Here is a 20,942-nt window from a genome sequence, read left to right as displayed (position 1 = left end):
GTAGCAAAAATAAACTGAATAGTAAAATAAGCTAACTTTTTAATTTGGAGCCAAATGCACACTATGTAGATCTAGGTTAAACATTCATTACACATATCATGCACAGCAGAAAACTAAATAACATAAGATATGATAACCTAGAAAAACTAATGAAATAAACTAGTTTCAAGGTAAAAACCTAGGGGGAACAATCCTAAGAGAACAATCTACTATATCAAATTGAGATTTACAGTAACAAAATATCAATTCATAGTAAATCTAACTATAGTTACCAAATTGAGCTCTGAACCTCTCAAATTTCTCTGATGTGGATCTACTCCAACATGAACCTCCAACTTATGTCTTTAATCTTCGGTATGCTTGATAGCTGAAGCTTGACTACAACTTTACTCCATCGGTTCTAGCAATATGAGTGTGATCTCTAGTCAGTGCTTGAAAGAATAGAAGGTACAACAACCTCATAGATCTTAAAAGAGTAGCTCTCCAAGACTTGAAAAACGTGCTTTAGGGTTTTCCTTATATACCTAGTAGGTTTGGACTAAAACCCTAAACATTTTGCGGGTTGTTGGGCTGAATGAAAATTCTGCAGATCTATGTCTCGATCGATTAAGCTTTTTTTCGATCGGTTGAGCTAGTTAGCTTTTCAATTCTTCTTTTTGCAACTTGTACGTTCTTAAATCTTGACTTGTAGCACTTTGAGCAATGTCTAAAACACTTCATAGACCCTAAATTCTATTCCTAGACAAGTTTATGTTCTCGGTTTGCCAAAACATAAAGTATTTAGAACCTAAACATTTATATCTAAATATTTAGAACCTAACATTTTTGAAACTTGAAGGGCAAAGGAATAAAATGCAAAGAAGAAATTAAGGACAGAAGAAAAAAAAAGAAACAAAATATAAATCACACTTAATAATTTTGTAAAAAATCATTTTAGTTCTTTATTTATTTATTTACTTTTGAAAAAGAGGTCCTTAATTTAAATTTGAAGTTGGTTATATAACTTTATTTTTTTGAGTGTCGGGTTTATGACTTTTTTTTTTTTTTTTTTTGGTTTTGGGTTTTGGTTTTATTTTTTATTTTAAATATTGTGCTGATGTGAAAAATTGTGAGAGTTTCAAAGGTTTCGGTTATATATATATAGATAGATAGATAGATTAAGTTTGAACTTTGAAGTTGATTGTTTTAGTTCAATAACTATGCCAAAAAAGTCATTTTAGTTCTTTAATGACTTAGTTTGCTAATTTTGTTTTAGTTAAACTTTTACCAATGGAAATGACAATTTTTAAATTTAAAGGAATAAAATGATTTTGAAGTAAGATTAGTGGATTAAAATAACTAATTTTAAACTTGGAAGATAAAATAATATTTGCCAAAGTTAACAGTGGAAATTGCTTGAAATTTGAGTAGTTTTGATCCAGACAAATGAGATATGATGACCCATAGTTTACTTGTGTTGGATCCGAACTTGAACCCAACCCGTTGCCAGGTCTTGTAACATTAGTTCGTGACTGGAATTGGCTAGGTTTCACGTAAGTGACGTTACGCAGTATGTAAGAAAGAAATGCAATTGAGTCATTGAGTGTTGAATTTGGAGCTAAAGACTTAAAATTGGCCAGGATTTGGCAAAATTCTGCAAGCACTCACAGCGGAATTGGCCAAAAAAGTAGGCCTCTTAATTAAGTCTTATATATTGGTCAAAAAAGTAGGCCTCTTAATTAAGTAGTAGTGTAACTATCAATCCTCTTTATTCATTATTATATATTGGTAGGAAAAATTTAATTCCCTCTTCAAGTCTCCAGCTCTAAAAATTTCTTTTCCTTTTGGGCTGGTATTTTTGAACTGATAATTTGTTTGTTTGTTTTTTTTTCTTATAAAAAAAAAAAATCATTTCTGTGTTTGCTATTCTCATCATGTCTTCCAGCGACGAGGAGTTTGGGGTGTCTCACATTCAAACCAGTTTCGTGTCAGAAGATGTTAAGATAGATGTAGCGAGACAAAACAGAAGGAATATAAGAGAGGAGAGAATACTCAGGATGAAGCAATTAAGGGCAACATTCAACCCAAATAGTCCTTTACCTGATCATACAAATGATCCCAATATTAATCAGGCGACAAGTTCGTTGCAGTCAACCTCGGAAGAGCAGAATAGTACAGATAGATTCATGGATCTTGATTTGTACAGAGCTGCAACAAAAGGCAATGTTGATGGTTTCATTGATGCCCTTGAACGGATTTCAAAGGACAAGGAACTACCTTTACATGCCATTTTTAAACAAGTAAGCCCCTCCGGGAACACTTTGCTGCATATAGTGGCTGCTAGCGTAGTGAATAATAGAAAAATGGTGCGGCTGATAGCTGACCACGCACCCTGGCTTGTTTCCCAGAAAAACTCAAAAGGTGATATGCCACTTCACATTCTTGCGAGAGCTGGAAGCACAGTGTTAAGAATTTGATTTTCTATTAAAAACCTTTTTGTTAGGACATATGTGATTCATTTGTTAGGAACATATGTCACTATTTTATGTAATTGACTTATCCTTTGACAAAACGCACTTTACTTGTATTTGGGTAGATCTAGGATGTGTTTAATATGTCAAGAAACTGTGTTTAAAGATCAAGTGTTGAAGACATGCAAGTCTGTCCAAGATTCAAGCTGAAGAAGTGCTGTTCATTAAAACTCAACAACTAGCTATCCATCGAGCTTAAGAAGCTGTTCTAGCCCCGTGGCTTGACAGCTGCTCGACAGCATCTCGACAGACAGGTATCTGTTGAGCTTTATGAAAAACTGAATTCCAGTTCTGTTTTGACTCTAATATGTGATTATGTGTTTAGGTTTTCTTTTCTTCTAATCCTAGATATATAAAAAGATTATTTTAAGGATTGTCAAAGGGTACATAAGTTGCACACGTGTTGAGTAAAGTTTGTTCAAGCAATTTGTAACCGGAGACAAAGTTTTGCCCTAGTTCATCATTCTTGTGAAGAAGTTGCTATATATGTGCACCATAGGATTTTGTGACCAAGCATCTTCTTAATCTTCATCGTTGTGATGAATTGAAGAACTTTGTAGCTAATAACCTTTTCTAGTTGGTGATTGAAGTCGCGTACTGGGATCCGCGCATTGGTTAGTCACGTACTTGGGAGCCGTGCATCAAAAGGGGAAATTGTCACTACAGAACAAGTCTAATTGAGTATTGGAGTAATGGTTCAACTGTAGGTTGGTATAAGGTACTGGGATTCCTTTACTTGTAACCGCTTGTTTTGGTAATAGTAGAATTTCAAGAGTGGTAACCTGAAAATCACTCGGTGGGGTTTTTGCCATTACGTTTTTCCCATTTGTAAACAAATCACCGTGTTATTTATTTTCCGCTACATAATTAGTTTATTGGTGATTTGTTTGTGCTACCACGCGTTTGCATGTTAATTAACTTAATTAATTCACTAGGTTAAATTAATTGGTTAATTTATCATAAGGGATCAATTTGTTTCTAGCCTATCAAGTGGTATCAGAACAGGCACACTCTGATTAGGGTTTAATCTTTGTTGTGTTGATCCATTGACCATTGTTTGTCATGAATAGAGGACAGTCACTAATCATACCTCATTTATTTGATGGCACTAACTATGCATATTGAAAGTACACATAGGAGCTTTCTTGCAGTCTTTAGGTGAAAAAGTGTGGCAAACTGTTGAGATAGGCTGGACCAAGACGAAGGAAGCACCAGCCGACTGGGATGATGCCAAGATCAAGGCGGCAAACTTCAACAGCAGAGCGTTGAATGCCTTATTCAATGCGGTCACCAATGAGGAGTTCAAGAAGATATCCTCCACTGAAACTACTAAGAAAGCATGGACCATCCTCCAGACAACATATGAGGGAACAAAGGCTGTTAAGGATTCAAAGTTTCAGAGGCTCACTACAAACTTTGAAGAGATTAAGATGGAGGAGGATGAGTCGTTCAATGAGTTCTATGCCAAGCTCAAGGACATAGTGAACTCAGCTTTCAATCTTGGGGAAACCATTCCTGAACCTAAGATTGTGAGAAAGGTGCTCAGATCTTTACCTGGGAAGATTCCATGCCAAGATTACGGCAATCGAGGAATTAAAGGAAATTGATAAGATTCCTTTGATAGAGTTGTTTGGAAATCTGTAGACCTACGAGCTAGGGTTGACTAGGATTGGCAAGATGGGTAAATGTAAGTGCATGGCACTGAAGGCTAAGGGCAGTTAGACAAATAAGTCTTCAGATGATAAGGATTCTAAGATGAAGTCCTACATCACCAGGCAGTTCAAGAAATTTATGAATAATGATAATGGAAAGGGCTTCAACAAGAACCGTAGGCAATCCAGGTCTTCTCAGTTCAAGATCCAAGACAAAGGGAAGAAGGATGCAAGGGATGGCGGTCAGTACACTGTTCCCCTAGGACCTAAGTGCTTTAGGTGTCAAGGTTTCGGTCACATGAAACAAGAGTGTCCTACATATCTCAAGAGCATTAGGAAGAGTAAGGCACTTATTACTACTTTGAGTGACACCGATCCTGAGGATGATTCCAACAATGAGGATGAAGGAATTTTGAATGCCTTCACTGCCACTGTTAATCCTACTGATGGGACTGTTGAAGATGTGGTTGAAGAAGAGAAATTGGTGGAGTCCAAGTTTGAGAAGATGGATGATCAAGATGATATCCATACAGCCTATGAGAAATTATACAAGCTTTCTGAGAAACATGAGAAAGTTTATAGATTGACCACCAAGAAGCTCAGTGATGTGGAACTTAATCGTGAAGAGTTTTCCACAAAATTTGATAAGGCTAATCAAACTATTGGAGTACTAAGGTTCGAGAACAATTTCTTGGCTGAGAAGTCCAAAAAGCTTGAAGTGGAGCTGTTTCAAGTCAGAGCTCAATTGGAGAGAACTTCAAGTGCAAAGCTTAATGAGATGCTTAATCTTCAGAAATCTGCTTCAGATCGAACAGGTTTAGGGCATGGTTTCTCTTCCTCTAATACTGTTTCTATTTGTACTATTGTTTTTGTTCCTCCTAGCAATAATGTTGAAATTGAGAACAATGATGTTAAAACTAATTTAGCTAGTGAGAACTTAGACAAAAGTAAATCTATCTTAGGAGTACCCCTTAAGCGAGATAAGAAGGAAGCTAAAAACCCTAGGGCTAAGAAGACTAACTCTTAAAATCCTAAACAAAAGAAGCAGCATCTATGTCATCATTGTGGAGTTGCCAGTCATACTGGACCAAATTGCTATAAGTGGCTAGCCACTCAACAGAGCAACGACATGATAGCATCTGGAAGCCAGAATCAGCTTCAATCCTCCCTTGCTCCCTTTGGAGATCTTCTCAAAGCCCTCATGTTCCTTTCGAACTTGAATGGTTTCAATTCTTCCCCCTCACCACCGGTTCAAGGGTTTAATCAAATGAAAAGTTCTTTCAGGGTGTGGAAGGAAAATGGCTCCAAGTGATTCTATCACTTTTCTCTTTCTCTCTTCTTGTTTTTGTGGGTGCATTACTTGTGTGTTTTGCTTTCAAGTTTTGAGTCAGTCTAGTTTTTATACTTTGCATTGTTTAACATATTTTTGTTTGTTTTCAGTTTTGTTTATTTTGTTTTTAATATAAAAATAAATAAATAATTGAAAATAATTAGAAAAATACAAAAACAGTGTGTGTTTTATGTACATTGGTACTTGTGTACCTTGGATGGCCATTGAAACAAAATTTTCTAAATTTTGTATCTCTTGTAACTTAGATGAGCATCTCTACGCACAACTAAGCAAGTGACCTTTGTGGCTCATGTTTGTGATAAGTAATCTCTTGTACTTAACACTTGTATCACTCTTTTTGACGGGAATGACTAGAAAATCCTAAGAGAAAGGCATAAATAATCATCTCATCACTGTTGCCCGCCAATCATAATATGACAACTGTATACTTCGGCATAGCAAAAGTGCAGTGTCAATGACATTTGTGTACTTCGGCATAGTAAAATTGGAATGTCAAATGCTTACCATCATTGGGTATTTCTTTTCTCTTTCTTATATGCCCATGCATGATTTGCTGAAATAAAAATATGCAAAGAAAATGAAAAGCAAAAAGATAAAAAATGCTTTAAATATGATTACAAGTGTGTATTCTAGGAGATGTGGGAGTTATAGGATGTGCCTTGAAGGTGATAATCCCCATCAAACAATTATGATTGTGTGTGAGTTAAAGTGATTTTCTCATATTTCAAATCGTCATAACATATATACACTTATGGAATCTTACGATGTTTTTCACACACAACACGCAATATTCTTTACTACTTTTGATTCATGTGCAGGTACAATGTGATTTGGCCATCACAAGGTTTTACATGTTTTAATGTATACTCACTAAACTATCTTAACTTATTTTTGAAATATAAAATTGGTTAGACTTGTTTAATGTGTGTGTGTATGTGTGTTTTTAGGATCATTGTGCTTAAAATTTTTGTTAAGAGATGATTTTGAGAGCTTAAAATGTTGATATTTGGTTAAGTTGCATGCTTGATTGCATTCATATCTGTGTTTTTCCCTTCTTGAAAAATAGTTTTTAAGCAATCTCGACACCTCCTCGATACCTCCTCGACACCTAGCTATCTGTCGAGCTCTCAAGATTTTTTCCTATCGCAATCTCGACAGATCCTCGACAGCTAGTGGATTGAATGAAAAAGTTCCTAGACCCTCGATAGCTTCTCGACAGTTGGTGGATTGAATAAGCTTCTTTTCTTATGTCTTTGCTTTGTTTCTCGACAACTTCTCGACAGCTGTATCTGTCGACGTTGTTTTTCTCGACACCTTCCTCGACAGATGGCTTGACACCTTTTGACACCTCTATCTATCGAGAATTATTGAGGATCTATATATTTGTTCTTCGCGGTCCAGTTCTCATTTCTTCGATCTCTCTCGATCTGTTCGCACCTGTTTATCTCCCAAACACTATCTCTCTCACTCCAAACCTCTTCCCCAATGATTTTTCAAGCTTTTTCAAGTTTTCCTTCACTTGGTAAGCTTCATTTACATGCATTTCATATTTTGAAACCTAGGTTTTAGGGTTTTTGAAAAATTTTAGGGTTTTTCAAAATTGATGAGTTATTGTTGAAATTTTGGGATAGGTTTTGCTTACATGATCTTAAAACTTCATGCGTTGCATCACACATGCATTATAACTATATTTTCATGTATTTAGATGTGTGTTATATATGTTAAACTATTGTGTGTTGGTAGGATTGGATTGGGCTGAGCTCATGATGCAATTTCTTTTGCATATCACATGTTCATGCATTCCCCATGCATATGTACTCTCTTTTCAATATACTTGTTATATTTGACTTGCTTTGAGACTTTTCTGATTGTCTCTCTTTCTCTCCCTCTCTTTCTGTTTACGTTAGTCGTGTTTATGGCACTTAAGCATAAGTCAACTTCGTCCTATAACCCTTTGCGTTCTAGGGCATTGTCTTCTTCTGATCCTAGTCCTTCTCATATTTGGTTCCGTGATGAGGATGCCCGAAAAGACTTCTCAGAGAACTTTTCTTGACAAGGTGTTCATTTGGAACGCCAAGTCATTTTGGTGGACTTCGCCGATACTGACCTTCCCACTATCATTCACAGTTGGGGATGGGAGTCACTGTGTGATGTCCTGGTCATTTGTCCATTTATGCTGATCCAGGAGTTTTACTCCAACATGCATGGATTCGATTTTTAAGTACCTCTCTTTTCTATTCGCATTAGAGGTACGCACATTGTAGTCACACTGTAGCTTGTTGTAGATGTGCTTCATGTTTCGAGGGTAAAGCATCCTGACTACCCCCGTTGCAAGTGTTTAAGGACTGTGTCCAAAGACGAGATGATTTCTGCTTTCTGTGAGGGTCCTGCTGATTGGGGTGATCATCAGTTTACACCATGTAAACCCTTTGCTAAAGGTCCTAGATTCATGAATATGGTGATGACTTTTGTTTTGCACCCACTCTCTCACTATAACTCTATCACAAAGTCTCGTGCTTGATTTTTGTTTTCCTTGTTACAGTACCTCATTATAGATTTTCCTTCACATTTTATTCTTTCTATCTTAGATGTGTATAGGGATACGGTTACCCGTGATAAGCTCATTTTCCCTTCGGTTATCACGCGGATTCTATGCCATTTTTTTGTTTATTTTCCCTCTTTCAACCTTTTTTCTGTCATGTGTGCCATAGACTACGCTACCGTTAAACGTAGCGAGGCGTAGTTTAGGTTTCGGCAGTCAGATTCAGCAGCTCCTCCCTTCCGTTTTGCTCCATCCACATCCGCTCCCTCCTCTTCTTTAGGCGATGTGACTCTAGGAGACATCATGGCGCAACTGCAGCACATGGATGCTCGCCTTGATAAACTCTCTACAGAGTTGTATCAGGTGAACGTTCGTGTCGGTTGTATTGCATGGTGACAGGCAACCATGGGTGGTTATGCTCTTGAGGCTTCTCCTCCACCACCTCCTCCAGTGGCTTTTGATTATGAGGATGATGATGATGATGATGGTGATGACGATGATGCTTTGGATGATGATGATGGAAATGCTAGCTCTACCGATGAGATTTCTACTTGACGCTCTACCGATGAGATTTCTACTTGACGCTCTACCGATGAGATTTCTACTTGACACTCTTACCCTTTGTCATGAGTGACAAAAAGGGGGAGTAGTTTTGGATATGAGAGTAGTCTTTCTTAGGGGAAGAGTTAGTATAGGACATTTTGTTAGGGGAAGTGTTAATATCTAGGGATGTAGTGAGAATTACTTGTATCTTTTTCTTTTCTCTATTTTAGATACATTTTTTCTTGTATATGGGTCTTGTGACCATTTTTGACATACATTATACTTATCTTCTTCATATATGTTGATGTATGTTTCTTTCACCTACCCTTACATATGTTGTTTCTTTTCTCTCTTTATGCACATGCTTCTTATTACGTGTATGCAATCTATTATTTTTGTTTCACACAAAGATGCCTTGATGAGTTTTGTTTAAAGTGTTTCAGAAATACAGGTTGTTAAAGTCTTCTTGCCATAAATTCTCTTTTGGCAAAGTTTTTCAAGAGTTTGTGTTAGGATTGATTTTATTGTATTTAACAAGTGAATATGAGTTGAGTGATTTATGACTTCTCTCATATGTTCATTTGTTTATTGTGGTTTTGTAACGGATTGCCAAAGGGGGAGATTGTTAGGACATATGTGATTCACTTGTTAGGAACATATGTCACTATTTTATGTAATTAACTTATCCTTTGACAAAACGCACTTTACTTGTATTTGAGTAGATCCAGGATGTGTTTAATACTTCAAGAATCTGTATTTCAAGATCAAGTGTTGAAGACATGCAAGTCTGTCCAAGATTTAAGTTGAAGAAGTGTTGTTCATTAAAACTCGACAGCTAGCTATCCATTGAGCTCTATTAAGCTTAAGAAGCTGTTCCAGCCCCGTGGCTTGACAGCTGCTCGACAGCATCTCGACAAATAGGTATCTGTCGAGCTTTATGAAAAACAGAATTCCAGTTCTGTTTTAACTCTAATCCGTAATTATGTGTTTTGGCTTTTTTTTCTTCTAACCCTAGACATATAAAAGGATTATTTTAAAAGCCGTCAAAGGGTACACAAGCACATGTGTTGAGCAAAGTTTGTTCAAGCAATTTGTAACCGAAGATAAAGTTTTGCCCTAGTTCATCATTCTTGTGAAGAAGTTGCTGTGTATGTGCACTGTAGGGTTTTGTGACCAAGCATATTCTTGATCTTTATCATTGAGATGAACTGAAGAACTTTGCAGTTAACAACCTTCTCTATTTGGTGATTGAAGTCGTGTACTGGGATTCGCACATTGGTCAGTTACGTACTTGGGAGCCGTGCATCAAAATGGGAAATTGTCACTACAAAACAAGTCCAATTAGGTATTAGAGTAAGGGGTTCAACTGTAGGTTGGTATAAGGTACTAGGATTCCTTTACTTATAGCCGCTTATTTTGATAATAGTGGAATTTCGGGAGTGGTGGCCTGAAAATCACCCGGTGGGGGTTTTTGCCATTAAGTTTTCCCTATTCGTAAACAAATCATCGTATTATTTACTTTCTGCTGCATAATTAGTTTATTGGTAATTTGTTTGTGCTACCACTCGTTTGCATGTTAATTAACTTAATTATTTCACTTGGCTAAATTAATTGGTTAATTTATCACAAAAGGTTAATTCATTTTTGGCCTATCACTTCTGAGCCTTTATCTTTTAATAATGGAGGCCACGTGCCTGATAGTACTCCGAGAGAAACTTTAACTAGGTTGTTGAAGGATCAAAATGAGGAAGGCAACACTTGTTTGCACGAAGCCCTGATGGACACGAAGATCTGGCCTCTTTTCTTCTGATGGTAGTGCTCGAGCTAGAACCTGAGCCGCTGTTTTGTTTAAACAAGGAAGAGAAGTCACCCTTGTATCTAGCCACTGAAGCAGATGGTTCCTCTTATTGTCTCTGGTTTATGTTGCAACAAATAACTGAGAACCAGTCTAGAAGGCTAAGACTAAGAGGAAAGTCACCTGTTCAAACTACCATTATGAAGCAGAACACAAGTAAAAGTAGTGCTGCTATTTATTACTTTCTAAACTTATTCTCTACCTTATTTTAGTTTATGTGTTGTATATACTAACTTTTTAAAACTATTTCCCCTATTTGGATATCTCATTTTTTAGTTCAAAAATGTCTCAACACCTCTATATTTAAGTAGAGACAAAACTAAAGGTAAAAATACAACTTTAACTTCCACTAAAATATTGCCTAAAAAATAGGATCACTTGCCTGTTAATTTTCAAATTATTTTATCTACTTATAAATTAGATTCTTAAAATAAAAATTATATATATAAAATAAAAACACTGAGTTTTTTTTTTTTGCTAAAAAAAAGCCTCATCGCACGCATGAAGCATGTGTGATGAGGATAGTATATTTATAATTTATCTTTATCAAACTTATTTTTTAAACAAAACAAGCTAATAAAAATAATTAAATACCTATTTTTTCATTTATATCTATTTAAATTATTAAATCCCTAACTATAATAATATGGTTCTTCCTGAATCCTGATGATGTTCTCCTTCAACTTTGCTAAAAACTTGTCTAGTTTCGATATGACACCACTATTGATGCCGGAGATTAGAGTAATTGCAATTGCATTAATTGGAATGTTAGATTAGGAGGCTTGGGCTACGAGAAATAATTGGCTTTGGAAAAAAAATTTAGGAGATTCTTTTTTTGTTGTTGAAAATTTGAGTTGACAAGAAATGATACACAAAGTACAATAAATGTATGCTACAATAAATGTATACTACTTCATTTTACATGAGTAATAGGTTTTGTCATAAATTTAACCGCTATAGATACATAAGATTTTACGAGAAATTAAGAGCAAGGTAACGTATTGAGGCGAGAGCCATAACCCCTCCAAAATTATGGGAAAAATAAATTATGATCCCTTTACAAAAATAATTAAAAAATTAATTCCTGAACTCCCCTTTTGAAATTGAAAGGGGAAAAAAGTTTGATCTTTAATTCAAACCTTCAAGTCATTGAACTTTTATTTATTCGTTTATTTATCTAGAAAATCAAGTTCAATTCAAATAAGCAAAAACGGTTAGGGAACATCCCTTATTACAATAGGAGCTACATATCATCTGGTACTTCTTCTAACCAAACCTATAGTTCATCTAAGTGTTTTGCCTTTTTGGAAAGCGTGGGCAACAATGTTGCCGCTGCGTTTAACATGGGAGAAACTGAAACTTGGGTGCTCCATAGCTGAACATTTCATGTCATCTATTACATGATCATAAGCAGACCGATGGCATTCAATAATTAATTTCACCTTTAGAATCTTTTAATTATCACAACCATGGTTTTGAAAATTGGAAAAGGTTTAGTTACCAATTTTTATAGGTTGAACCGAGGGTTTTTACGGTTAAATTATTGATTTTTACTAGACCAATTGAGGGTCCATTTTTCAGTTGAACCGGCCAGTCCAATCCAGTTTTTAAAATCACAATCACAACAGCTATGCCAATTGCATATATTTCTTTTAAAAACAGCGCTGTCAAAGTTTGCTTTGAACATACCCAAAGGTGGAGGAAGCCAACATGATGCAGAAGAACATCTCCACTTCGAACTCTTAAAGAAGCAATAGTTATCTTATAATTTTCAATATTGTAAGACAAATTTTCATTTAGATATTATAATCTTAAATGAAAAAATAATATCTAATTAAAATTTATAACGTTAGAAGTCCAAAAGAGAAATTGAAGCAAGAATTTTTTGAGTGATGTTAATTAGTTTGCGCTTATTTCTTATAAAGCATTTCGAACCCAAAATCTTATGGATATCATAAGACTTTGGAAACCACTAACACATATTTAAATGTGTATGTTTGTGTCAATCTATATGGGTAAAAATTAGTGCACTGTTACACACACCTCACCTGTGTGAACTAAACACAACACTTTATGTATTCCTTCAATTATATTTTGAGATTACAATCGGACCTCCCAAGCAAAAAGTTTTTATTTTGCCCGGGGAATACGTAAAGATTTCAAATGTGTGTACATAATTCTTATAACTACATGTATTTGTCAAATTTCAGGTGTTCTAGATTTAATATTGGAGAGAAGGCCAGATTGGATCCTTTACCAGGATGAAGAACAAAGGACTCCACTCCATTGGGCAGCATCCATGGGCTACCTTGAAGGTGTTCGTAACTTGCTTGGTAAAAATACTTCCACTACCATGGAAAGAGATAAAGATGGTTTCTTCCCGATTCACACGGCTTCCGCCAAAGGTCATGTTCATGTCATTCAGGAGTTGCTACAGCATTGGCCATATGTAGAAGAGATGCAGAACAGTAAAGGTCAGAATATTCTTTATGTTGCAGCTACAAGTGGGAAACTTAATGTAATTAAGTACATTCTTGAAACTCCTGGACTGGAGTCGCTTATAAACGAAAGGGATAAGGATGGAAACACACCCTTGCATTTGGCCACCATGCACTGGCATCCCAAACTTGTGAGTGCTCTAACATGGGATAACAGGGTGGACCTGAGGTTGGTTAACAATGATGGATTAACAGCTCTTGATATTGCTGAATGCTACATGGAAAACTCGTCAACCTTTCGACAGGTATGCTTAAGTAAGAGAAATTTGCTCTCTAACTGTTTTTATCACCAAATAAATAACAACAAACACATATTTGGAATTATTAAAAAAAGAGTTCCATCTGCTCAACATATCAGTATTCAGTAGCAACATCAATATATATCATTTTGGGATTATACTTATGAGCTAATCTTTTAACAAAAGCTTTGGACTGATTGAAAAAGTTAGTTAATCTTGTGAAAAGGAGAATTAGAGCTGATTCGGAGTACCAGAGCTCAGCTATCATGTAATTTATGTGCTGTGTATTATTTCAAGCTTATATCAATAGACAATATTCCTTAATTCATGGCAATCATTAGTTGCAATACTGTTAATTGTAAAATGAAATTTCATCTTTTCAAATTGTAGGCGTGGCATTCTAAATTGAAAACTCCTTTAAGATTGTCAAAAAATGTGTAGATAAGAGATCATACCATTTAATTTTTCTTCTTCTTATTCTTCTACTATTACTACTACCATAACGATTTTACATGCTGTAAGTATAAGTTCGTTAAGAGTTCAAATATACTAAGATCACTTTTACATGTTGCAGCGGCTAACATGGACTGCACTGAAAGCTGCTGGTGTGCCATGGAACCCCAATGCCAGTGCTCAAAAACAAGGTTCTAATTTGTCAGGGCTGCAGAGCAGAGACAACTATAAAGACAGCCAACACGCTTTTATTGGTGTCTACCCTTGTTGCCACAGTGACCTTTGCTGCTGGATTCACAATACCTGGTGGCTATAACTCCTCTGGTGATGATAAAGATAAAGGCGATAAAGGCGTGGCCACTAATATACTGGGCGACAACATTTTTCATGGCTTTATTTTCTGCAATACTATAGCAATGTTTAGCTCTATTTTTGTTGCCGTCACTCTCATTTGGGCCCAATTAGGCGACGTCCATTTGGTACTTATCGCACTCAGGGCAGCATTACCACTTCTTGGAGTTGCTCTGGCCACGATGTCTCTAGCTTTCTTGGCTGGCATATACCTGGCTGTGAGCAAACTCAGTTGGCTTGCTATTACTATTATGGTCATGGGCTTGGTCTTCTTGGTGTCTCTTCTATCACTCTACTTCTTCCTTTGTTTCCCAATGTCATCAAGTAACCGAATAATGCGTTACATATCTTACTATCCCTTTTGTCTTCTGCTAGTGGTGACTGGAAGTGTTGCTGATAACGATGCCTTGAGAAGATGTGCAGTCCGTTGTCTACCACTTTTCTAATAATGCATATCTTGTATATCATTATGACTTAGAATTTAATTTTAACTGTTTTTTTTTTTTCTTTTTTCATTTTTCCCCAATGGAGTCGTCAAAACTCAAAAGACTATATAAAGTGTAAACTATTATATGTAAATTGTATTTGTATCTCATGCTATTTTTATAGAAATTTCGTATACCTGGACCTGGTGTACTACCAACTTTTTTTCTTCTTCTTCTTTTTTGTTTTTGTTTTTTTTTTTTTTTATATAAAAATGTTTTCCCATATTTATAACTAATTTCAGTGGTGGCACTTGTAGTTGTAGGGCATGTGATACTATCTAAGTGAAAAAATAAAGATAAAGGCTATAAAGCTTCCGTTGTATAGGAATTTTGATTACATACAAATAAAGAGTAACTATTTAACCTAAGTTGAGTTCAAATTACACTTAGTGTAACTCTGAGCTATAATATACTATCTAACCATTTTTTATTGAATTAATATTTTGAAAATTCTACTATCAGATTACATATATCCTATGTTCTTAACACACTTACACACATGCTAAATTTTGTGTCAATCAGATGTTATTTACTATTTGATCTAGAAATTCATCTCTTATGCACAATATTAAATATATACAAAAACTTGAAATTTAAGTATCTGATTAATGACATGGTTATTGATCTCAAATCATCTTGCAATTTTGTAAGCAGAGTATAAGAATAAAACCTAATTCAACCGTGAATTTGTTTAAAATTTCCATATATTAAAAACATATGAGCGAATTACAATTTACTCACCTATAGTTTGACCAAAATTTAAGTTGTCTAACCGTGATTTGAAATTTGCCATTTTACCCACTTGAAGTCTGTCCCATTAGGGTTCCATAACCGACCTCCTCACTTTCTCTATTATAAACATGAAAAACATAAAAAATTAGTGCGACGATGGGCAGTGAGGTGAGGCGAACAAAAATAAGATCAAATTGTGGCATTTGTATATATATATAAAAAATTATGCCTTCTAAAAAACATCAATAGAATACTGAATCTCAATAAATCATCCTTAATTCCTTTAATAACTCTGCTTGATTCTTAAAAGAATCATTCAACTTGAACCATTGAAACCCAAATTTTGCAACTTAGGATCAAAAACTACCATAACACATCTTAGTTACTCAATTCAAAGTCCCACTCAGATTTTCCACACACCCATTGAACAAACTTCTAAATGATCAAAGATAAACCTAGAATTCAAAATTGAATTTCATTCTTTTCCCACACTTTCCTAGCAACAATCAACTTAAACCATTAATTCCTAAATTCCACAACTTAAAAACCACCATAACACATCTTAATTATAAAGGCCAACTCAGATTTCCCACAACCCTCGCTAAAAAAAATAAATACCAAATACCAAAACGATCAAAATACCCAAACCATAGCATGCAAAACCCATTCAATTAAGCCCAAAGCAAAGAATTTTTACAGGTGTATGTTTCTCTCCTCTTACAGCTAGTAGGACCCACCAGCTTGTGAGAGGGAGGAAGCATACACCCATAACAGGGTGTACTTCCTCACAAGTATAGGCGTTTTCCTCTTTATTGAATACCAAAAATGTTGCTCAAGTAGTTGATTTAATGGTACAAGCAGATGTTTGAGTGACTTTTGTATTCTATTGAAGTTCTTGAGTCAAGGTTTTAAATTTTTACATATATCTCATTTTGATATTGTTTTCATTAATTTTGTTATATGTTTTTCTTGCTTATAATGGAGAAAGTGAGGAGGTTGGTTAGGGAACCTTAATGAGTTAGACCTCAGGTGGGTAAAATGCCAAATTTCAAATCATGGGTAGACAATTTAAATTTTTGCAAAACTACAAGCAGGTAAGTTGTAATTTGCCCAAAACATATTGAGTGGTGACTTGAATCCAACCCATTCAACATATATGTATATACAATTGACTAAGTTTATGAGAACCTATATGAGCTAAACGTACAATCTATTCTACAATCTTTTTTTTTTTCTTCTTTTCTTAAAAAAAAAAGGTACAATCTATTCTACAAAAATTTTCAACAAACAATAATGATCACCAATTGAATCATCTTAATTCCAATAGTAATAAGCTGAGTTTTATCAAACCATTGTCATGATAGTTATATTTATGTAAGTAATGATGCCATATGCTTCTATTGGGACTCTTCATGAAACACCTAGAACCATCCACAATGAAGATTTTATTTTTGATACAAGATAGAAATTCTACTCTAGCCTAATCTAAATGTATATGTTTGTGAAGCTCACTCTTATACTTGTGGAGTGACCATCACAATGAAAATTTTATTATTCATACATATTTGTTTATCTTCTTACATTTTTTTTTTTTGGCATCTAGCTTGGATCTTAGCTTAGTTTTAAATGAAATCCCTATTAACCAAAAGGAGAAAGGAGAAAGGAAAAAAAGAAAATAAAGGTATATATGTATTATTGAATTTTATAAGTCTTAGAAATTAAAACTTAGTAAATTAGTATTTTTTTTTATAGAAAATAGTAAATCAGTGTTGATATTAAAAATAATCACAATTTTTATTGCTCAAAGTTTTCTAGGAAAGAAATAGAATAAGTGTAAAAATATATTACTAAAGACCATGGTCATAAAATTTGGAAATAAAATTTACTTTTATTATTTGGGGGGGAAAAAACCATCCATTTGGGTGTATTGTTGACTTATTACGTATTATTTTTAGTTTTAACCAAAAACTATATATTATTTTTATTTAGTTTATTTTTGAAAAAGAACTTTCATCATTAATTTTAAAAAAAGAGTGAAACCAAAGCATATGAATCGAAAGTTGAAACAGAGCAAAGGAAGAAAAAAGAAGGCCGAAACTCATCAATGTCGTCGAGTGGGGTCATAGCGGAACTGCATAGAAACTCCAGCAATTGGGGCAAAGTGGTGGATGAGATTGTGAAATTGGAGAGAAAGATATTTCCCAAACACGAATCACTTGCTAGATCCTTTGATGATGAGATGAGAAAGAAGAACTCTGGATTGCTTTACGTGGAGGTCGATGGTGAAGTTGTAGCCTATGTCATGTATTCTTGGCCTTCTTCCTTATACGCTTCCATCACCAAGCTCGCAGGTTCCCAACCCCTTTTCCTTCTTTCAATTTTACAAAGTTTTCATCGTATGAAATTTGATAATTTCAATATATTGTTTCTTTTATCGATTGGTTCTGTTCTTTGAATATGAAATTGATGACCCTTAGAGGCCCATATGCTAAAACCGTCTGAAATTCATGATTTTTATCCGTGTCTGAATAGTTGAAGTGCTAAAGTTTTGTGTCCCCTATTGTGGGGTTGTGAGTTGGTGAAACCTCAAATATGCTTGTCACCCATTTGATGAAAGTACCAAAACAGAATAAAGGCCAAAATACATTGTTGGTCTCTAACTTTAGCTCATGAGCAATTTTACTTCTTGACAAACTTAAAAGTGATTGCATGTAATCCCTAAACATTTAAGGTGATCAGTTTTAGTCCCTAACAAATTCAAAGTGATCGCTTCTAGTTCCTGTAAAGTGATGATGTGTCAGTTTTTAATTTGACCACATCATCTAAGTACTAAAACCAATCACTATAAACTCTAGGAACTAAATTTGCTCATAGGTTGAATTTTAGGGACGAGGAGTATATTCAAGCCAAGAATAAAAGAAATGAGAATAAAATATGTGCTCGCTTGCACCCCCTTCGTCATTCTAACCTGTATGTTTTGCTTTGCGGACTGGTTTCTTCAGTGTAAATGAGACTGATTTGGCAAGCCCTGAAATTCCTAAATTGGTGAAACTATTTATTATTGTTCAGGTTTTTGTGACCTTATTGAAGATAACCTATTTTCTTAAATTTGGGTGTTCTTTTTGATTTAAAACAAACTCAGTGAAGGAGAATTGTCGGAGGCTAGGACATGGAGAGGCATTGTTGAAAGCAGCAATTCAAAAATGTAGAACCAGAAATGTTCACCGTATAACACTTCATGTTGATCCGTTGAGGACTCCTGCTATGAATCTCTACAAGAAATATGGCTTCCAAGTTGATAACTTGATAGAAGGTTACTACTCTTCTGATAGAAATGCCTATAGAATGTTTTTGGATTTTGATGCTGATTAGTGAAATAGAGATCAAAACCTGGTCCAAAGTTTTGCAGCAATTTTCTTAATTTAAAATTTTGTAGCCCTTAAAAAAAAAATATTAGTAGCCGTGTTTTGAGATTGTTGAACAGGATAATTCAATCAATCTCAATGCGATATTGAAGGTTGTGATGTGATGAAAAGTGCCAGATAAATGAAGTAAATACTCTGTTTTCTGTTATTGTAGTTCTTATTGTCTTTAATAAATCAATGTATTTGCCTGTCAACATGCATTCATGTTGCAAGCTTGGGCTTGCCTGCATAATGCAACTAGAAATTTAGGTTAGCTTCTTGATTGCCCCCATTCTGTGCTTGTTTGTGTCTATGTATGCAAAAGAAAAAAAAAGGTTATTTGCTAGGAAGTACGAACGCTTCATTTAGGGTGTCATACCCATGTCGTACCGGTGTTGTATTTGTGTCATACCAGTGTCATACCCGTCATGTCATATTATAATTTTTCAAAAATTGCTCATATCGCCGTGTTATACTTGTACCTATATCCATGTACATGCCTCCTAGGTTATTTGTTTTGTAAACTCCCATGTCTTCATAATGGTCACATGGCTTGCATACAGATCTCGAGTTTTATGCTACCTTGCTACCATTTCAGGAGCATGAAATTAGGTTCACTTGTGCAATTGATTGACAAAGACAAAAAGAACTCACGCTAATTTGTACATAACAATCGTATAGACTTTTTGTGAGCATTGAATTGTTTGTATACAGATATTTGAGCCAAGAAGTACTAGTGAATCCAAGATTTGTAAAATCTTAAAACAAGGCGTTTTGATGAAAGAAAAAAGAGATTCAGTGACAAGATTATCCAGTGTTTTGTCACTTTATGGATATCTTCTTAAGTGATGTGTTAATTACACAGGTGTAAAAATTTAGTTCCTTGTTGAGCCACTCCAATTGAATATATCAGTGCATGTACTATACATGTGCGTATGGTGTGTTTGCATAATATTTCCCCTTGTGTTATGTTGTGTATTTGTTGAAACATAGCTATTATGACTTCTAAGAAGACTAATTGTTCCAAAACATAGACAATTTCATCGTCTTATTCTCACGTAAAGTGCATTATTCGTCCGCCTCAACACAAGAATAGCATGACTGCACATGTTGATAATTTACTTCTAGTAGTATTTCTTAGCTGAGAATTTGGGAAGTTCTTGTTCTTTTGCTAGGAACCTGTAGTAGATGGGGTCTAAGCAAAAGACAAAATTTCAAGTTAACACAAGAAAATTTGTAGTTCTAGCCATACAAATTTGCTCAAATTAGCCCTGTTTAGGAGCATATGATGATAATCTTTTGGAAAAGTAATCAGGATGTCATTTTATTGAGAACAATATAGGAAGATGATACGCAAGCAAAATACATCTGAAATATTGTCCTGAATGAAATTGTATTATCACTGTACCTTTCGCTAGGGCTGGCCCTTCCACTAGGCCAATTAGGCAATTGCCTAAGGCCCCCAAGTGAAAAGGGGCTCCAAAATTTTAGAAAATAAGGGGTAGTAGGGGAAAAAAATTGGTTTTAGATGAAGCTAAAAAAATCTGACAAATCCTTTTGATCAACAAACAAAATTTCTATCATACTCAAAAAAAAAAAAAAAAAAAAAAAGTCTAAATAAAATCAATTGTCCCAAAAATAACATCATTATCCTCCAGACAAACCAAAATTCAACAAGATAAACTACAAATCCGGTCTAAGAAATTAACTACAAAACAATCAATAATCAAAATAAAGGAAAAAACCTCAAATCCCTAAAATTTTTACCATTTCTTTTTCTCATTCTTGCTCTCCGCCTCTCTCATTTTTTCTCTCCATTGTTGCTAGTTGCCTGGCTTAAGCTTCCTCCAATCTAAATCATCCAATCGCATTTGATCTAAAAACTCTGAGGAGTGAGGACTGCCGAGCCAATTGCCTTTTTTTTTGTTTTTTTTTTTTTTTCTCGCTACTGCTGTGCTACGTTTTGATTCTGGCATTCTGCAGAATGAGTTTTGACTTTTGAGGTGTAACTTATAAGGCTTGGCTTTCTACTTTAGATTTATTAAGACTAAGGCTGGGCTGTGGCTGGACGTTTCACGTTTGGGCCTTCCAAGTGTGTATTTTTTGTTGTTGTTGTTGTTGTTGTAATATGATTTGTTTTATGTTTTTTGTAGGTGGGTCTTATTAATAAGACTTGTGTGGCCATCTTGGCAGGCATCTTCTTGGTTGGGTTGGGCTTGTTTCTGTTATGGTTGTGCTTATTATTATTATTATTTTTTTAAATTTTAATCTTGTGTTTTTATATATATGTTTTAGTTATTGGTAATATAATGAATAAATTTTTATTT

General features: G+C 34.8%; 2 protein-coding genes across 3 annotated transcripts; both read left to right on the top strand.

Moving 5' to 3' along the window:
• Positions 1-1,913: 1,913 nt before the first annotated feature.
• LOC115956842 (ankyrin repeat-containing protein At5g02620-like) lies at positions 1,914-13,979 on the top strand. Its single transcript, XM_031075123.1, has 3 exons — positions 1,914-2,400; positions 12,664-13,196; positions 13,765-13,979. The coding sequence occupies exons 1-3, from the start codon at positions 1,914-1,916 to the stop codon at positions 13,957-13,959; spliced, it is 1,215 nt and encodes a 404-aa protein (XP_030930983.1). The 3' UTR covers positions 13,960-13,979.
• Positions 13,980-17,232: 3,253 nt separating this feature from the next.
• LOC115957691 (putative [ribosomal protein S18]-alanine N-acetyltransferase) lies at positions 17,233-20,852 on the top strand. 2 transcript variants are annotated; one of them, XM_031076001.1, is made up of 3 exons: positions 17,233-17,562; positions 18,354-18,524; positions 20,769-20,852. In XM_031076001.1, exons 1-3 carry the CDS (start codon positions 17,316-17,318, stop codon positions 20,780-20,782), a joined length of 432 nt encoding a protein of 143 aa, XP_030931861.1. In that variant the 5' UTR covers positions 17,233-17,315; the 3' UTR covers positions 20,783-20,852. The 2 variants fall into 2 exon arrangements, with proteins under 2 accessions (XP_030931861.1, XP_030931860.1); XM_031076000.1 differs by lacking the exon at positions 20,769-20,852 and having other exon boundaries at positions 18,354-18,784.
• The last annotated feature ends 90 nt before the right edge of the window (positions 20,853-20,942 follow it).

Source organism: Quercus lobata, chromosome 8, assembly GCF_001633185.2.
Source record: "Quercus lobata isolate SW786 chromosome 8, ValleyOak3.0 Primary Assembly, whole genome shotgun sequence".
Classification (NCBI taxonomy): Eukaryota; Viridiplantae; Streptophyta; class Magnoliopsida; order Fagales; family Fagaceae; genus Quercus; species Quercus lobata.
This window is presented reverse-complemented; position numbering and strand designations above follow the sequence as displayed.

Bases quoted from the DNA above. Each gene is read 5' to 3' on its own strand.
- LOC115956842 (XM_031075123.1), top strand. From the start codon at position 1,914: ATGTCTTCCAGCGACGAGGAGTTTGGGGTGTCTCACATTCAAACCAGT. The intron at 2,401-12,663 runs GTGATATGCCAC...GTCAAATTTCAG, and splicing joins TTCCCAGAAAAACTCAAAAG to GTGTTCTAGATTTAATATTG. The intron at 13,197-13,764 runs GTATGCTTAAGT...TACATGTTGCAG, and splicing joins ACTCGTCAACCTTTCGACAG to CGGCTAACATGGACTGCACT.
- LOC115957691 (XM_031076000.1), top strand. From the start codon at position 17,316: ATGTCGTCGAGTGGGGTCATAGCGGAACTGCATAGAAACTCCAGCAAT. The intron at 17,563-18,353 runs GTTCCCAACCCC...AAACAAACTCAG, and splicing joins TTCCATCACCAAGCTCGCAG to TGAAGGAGAATTGTCGGAGG.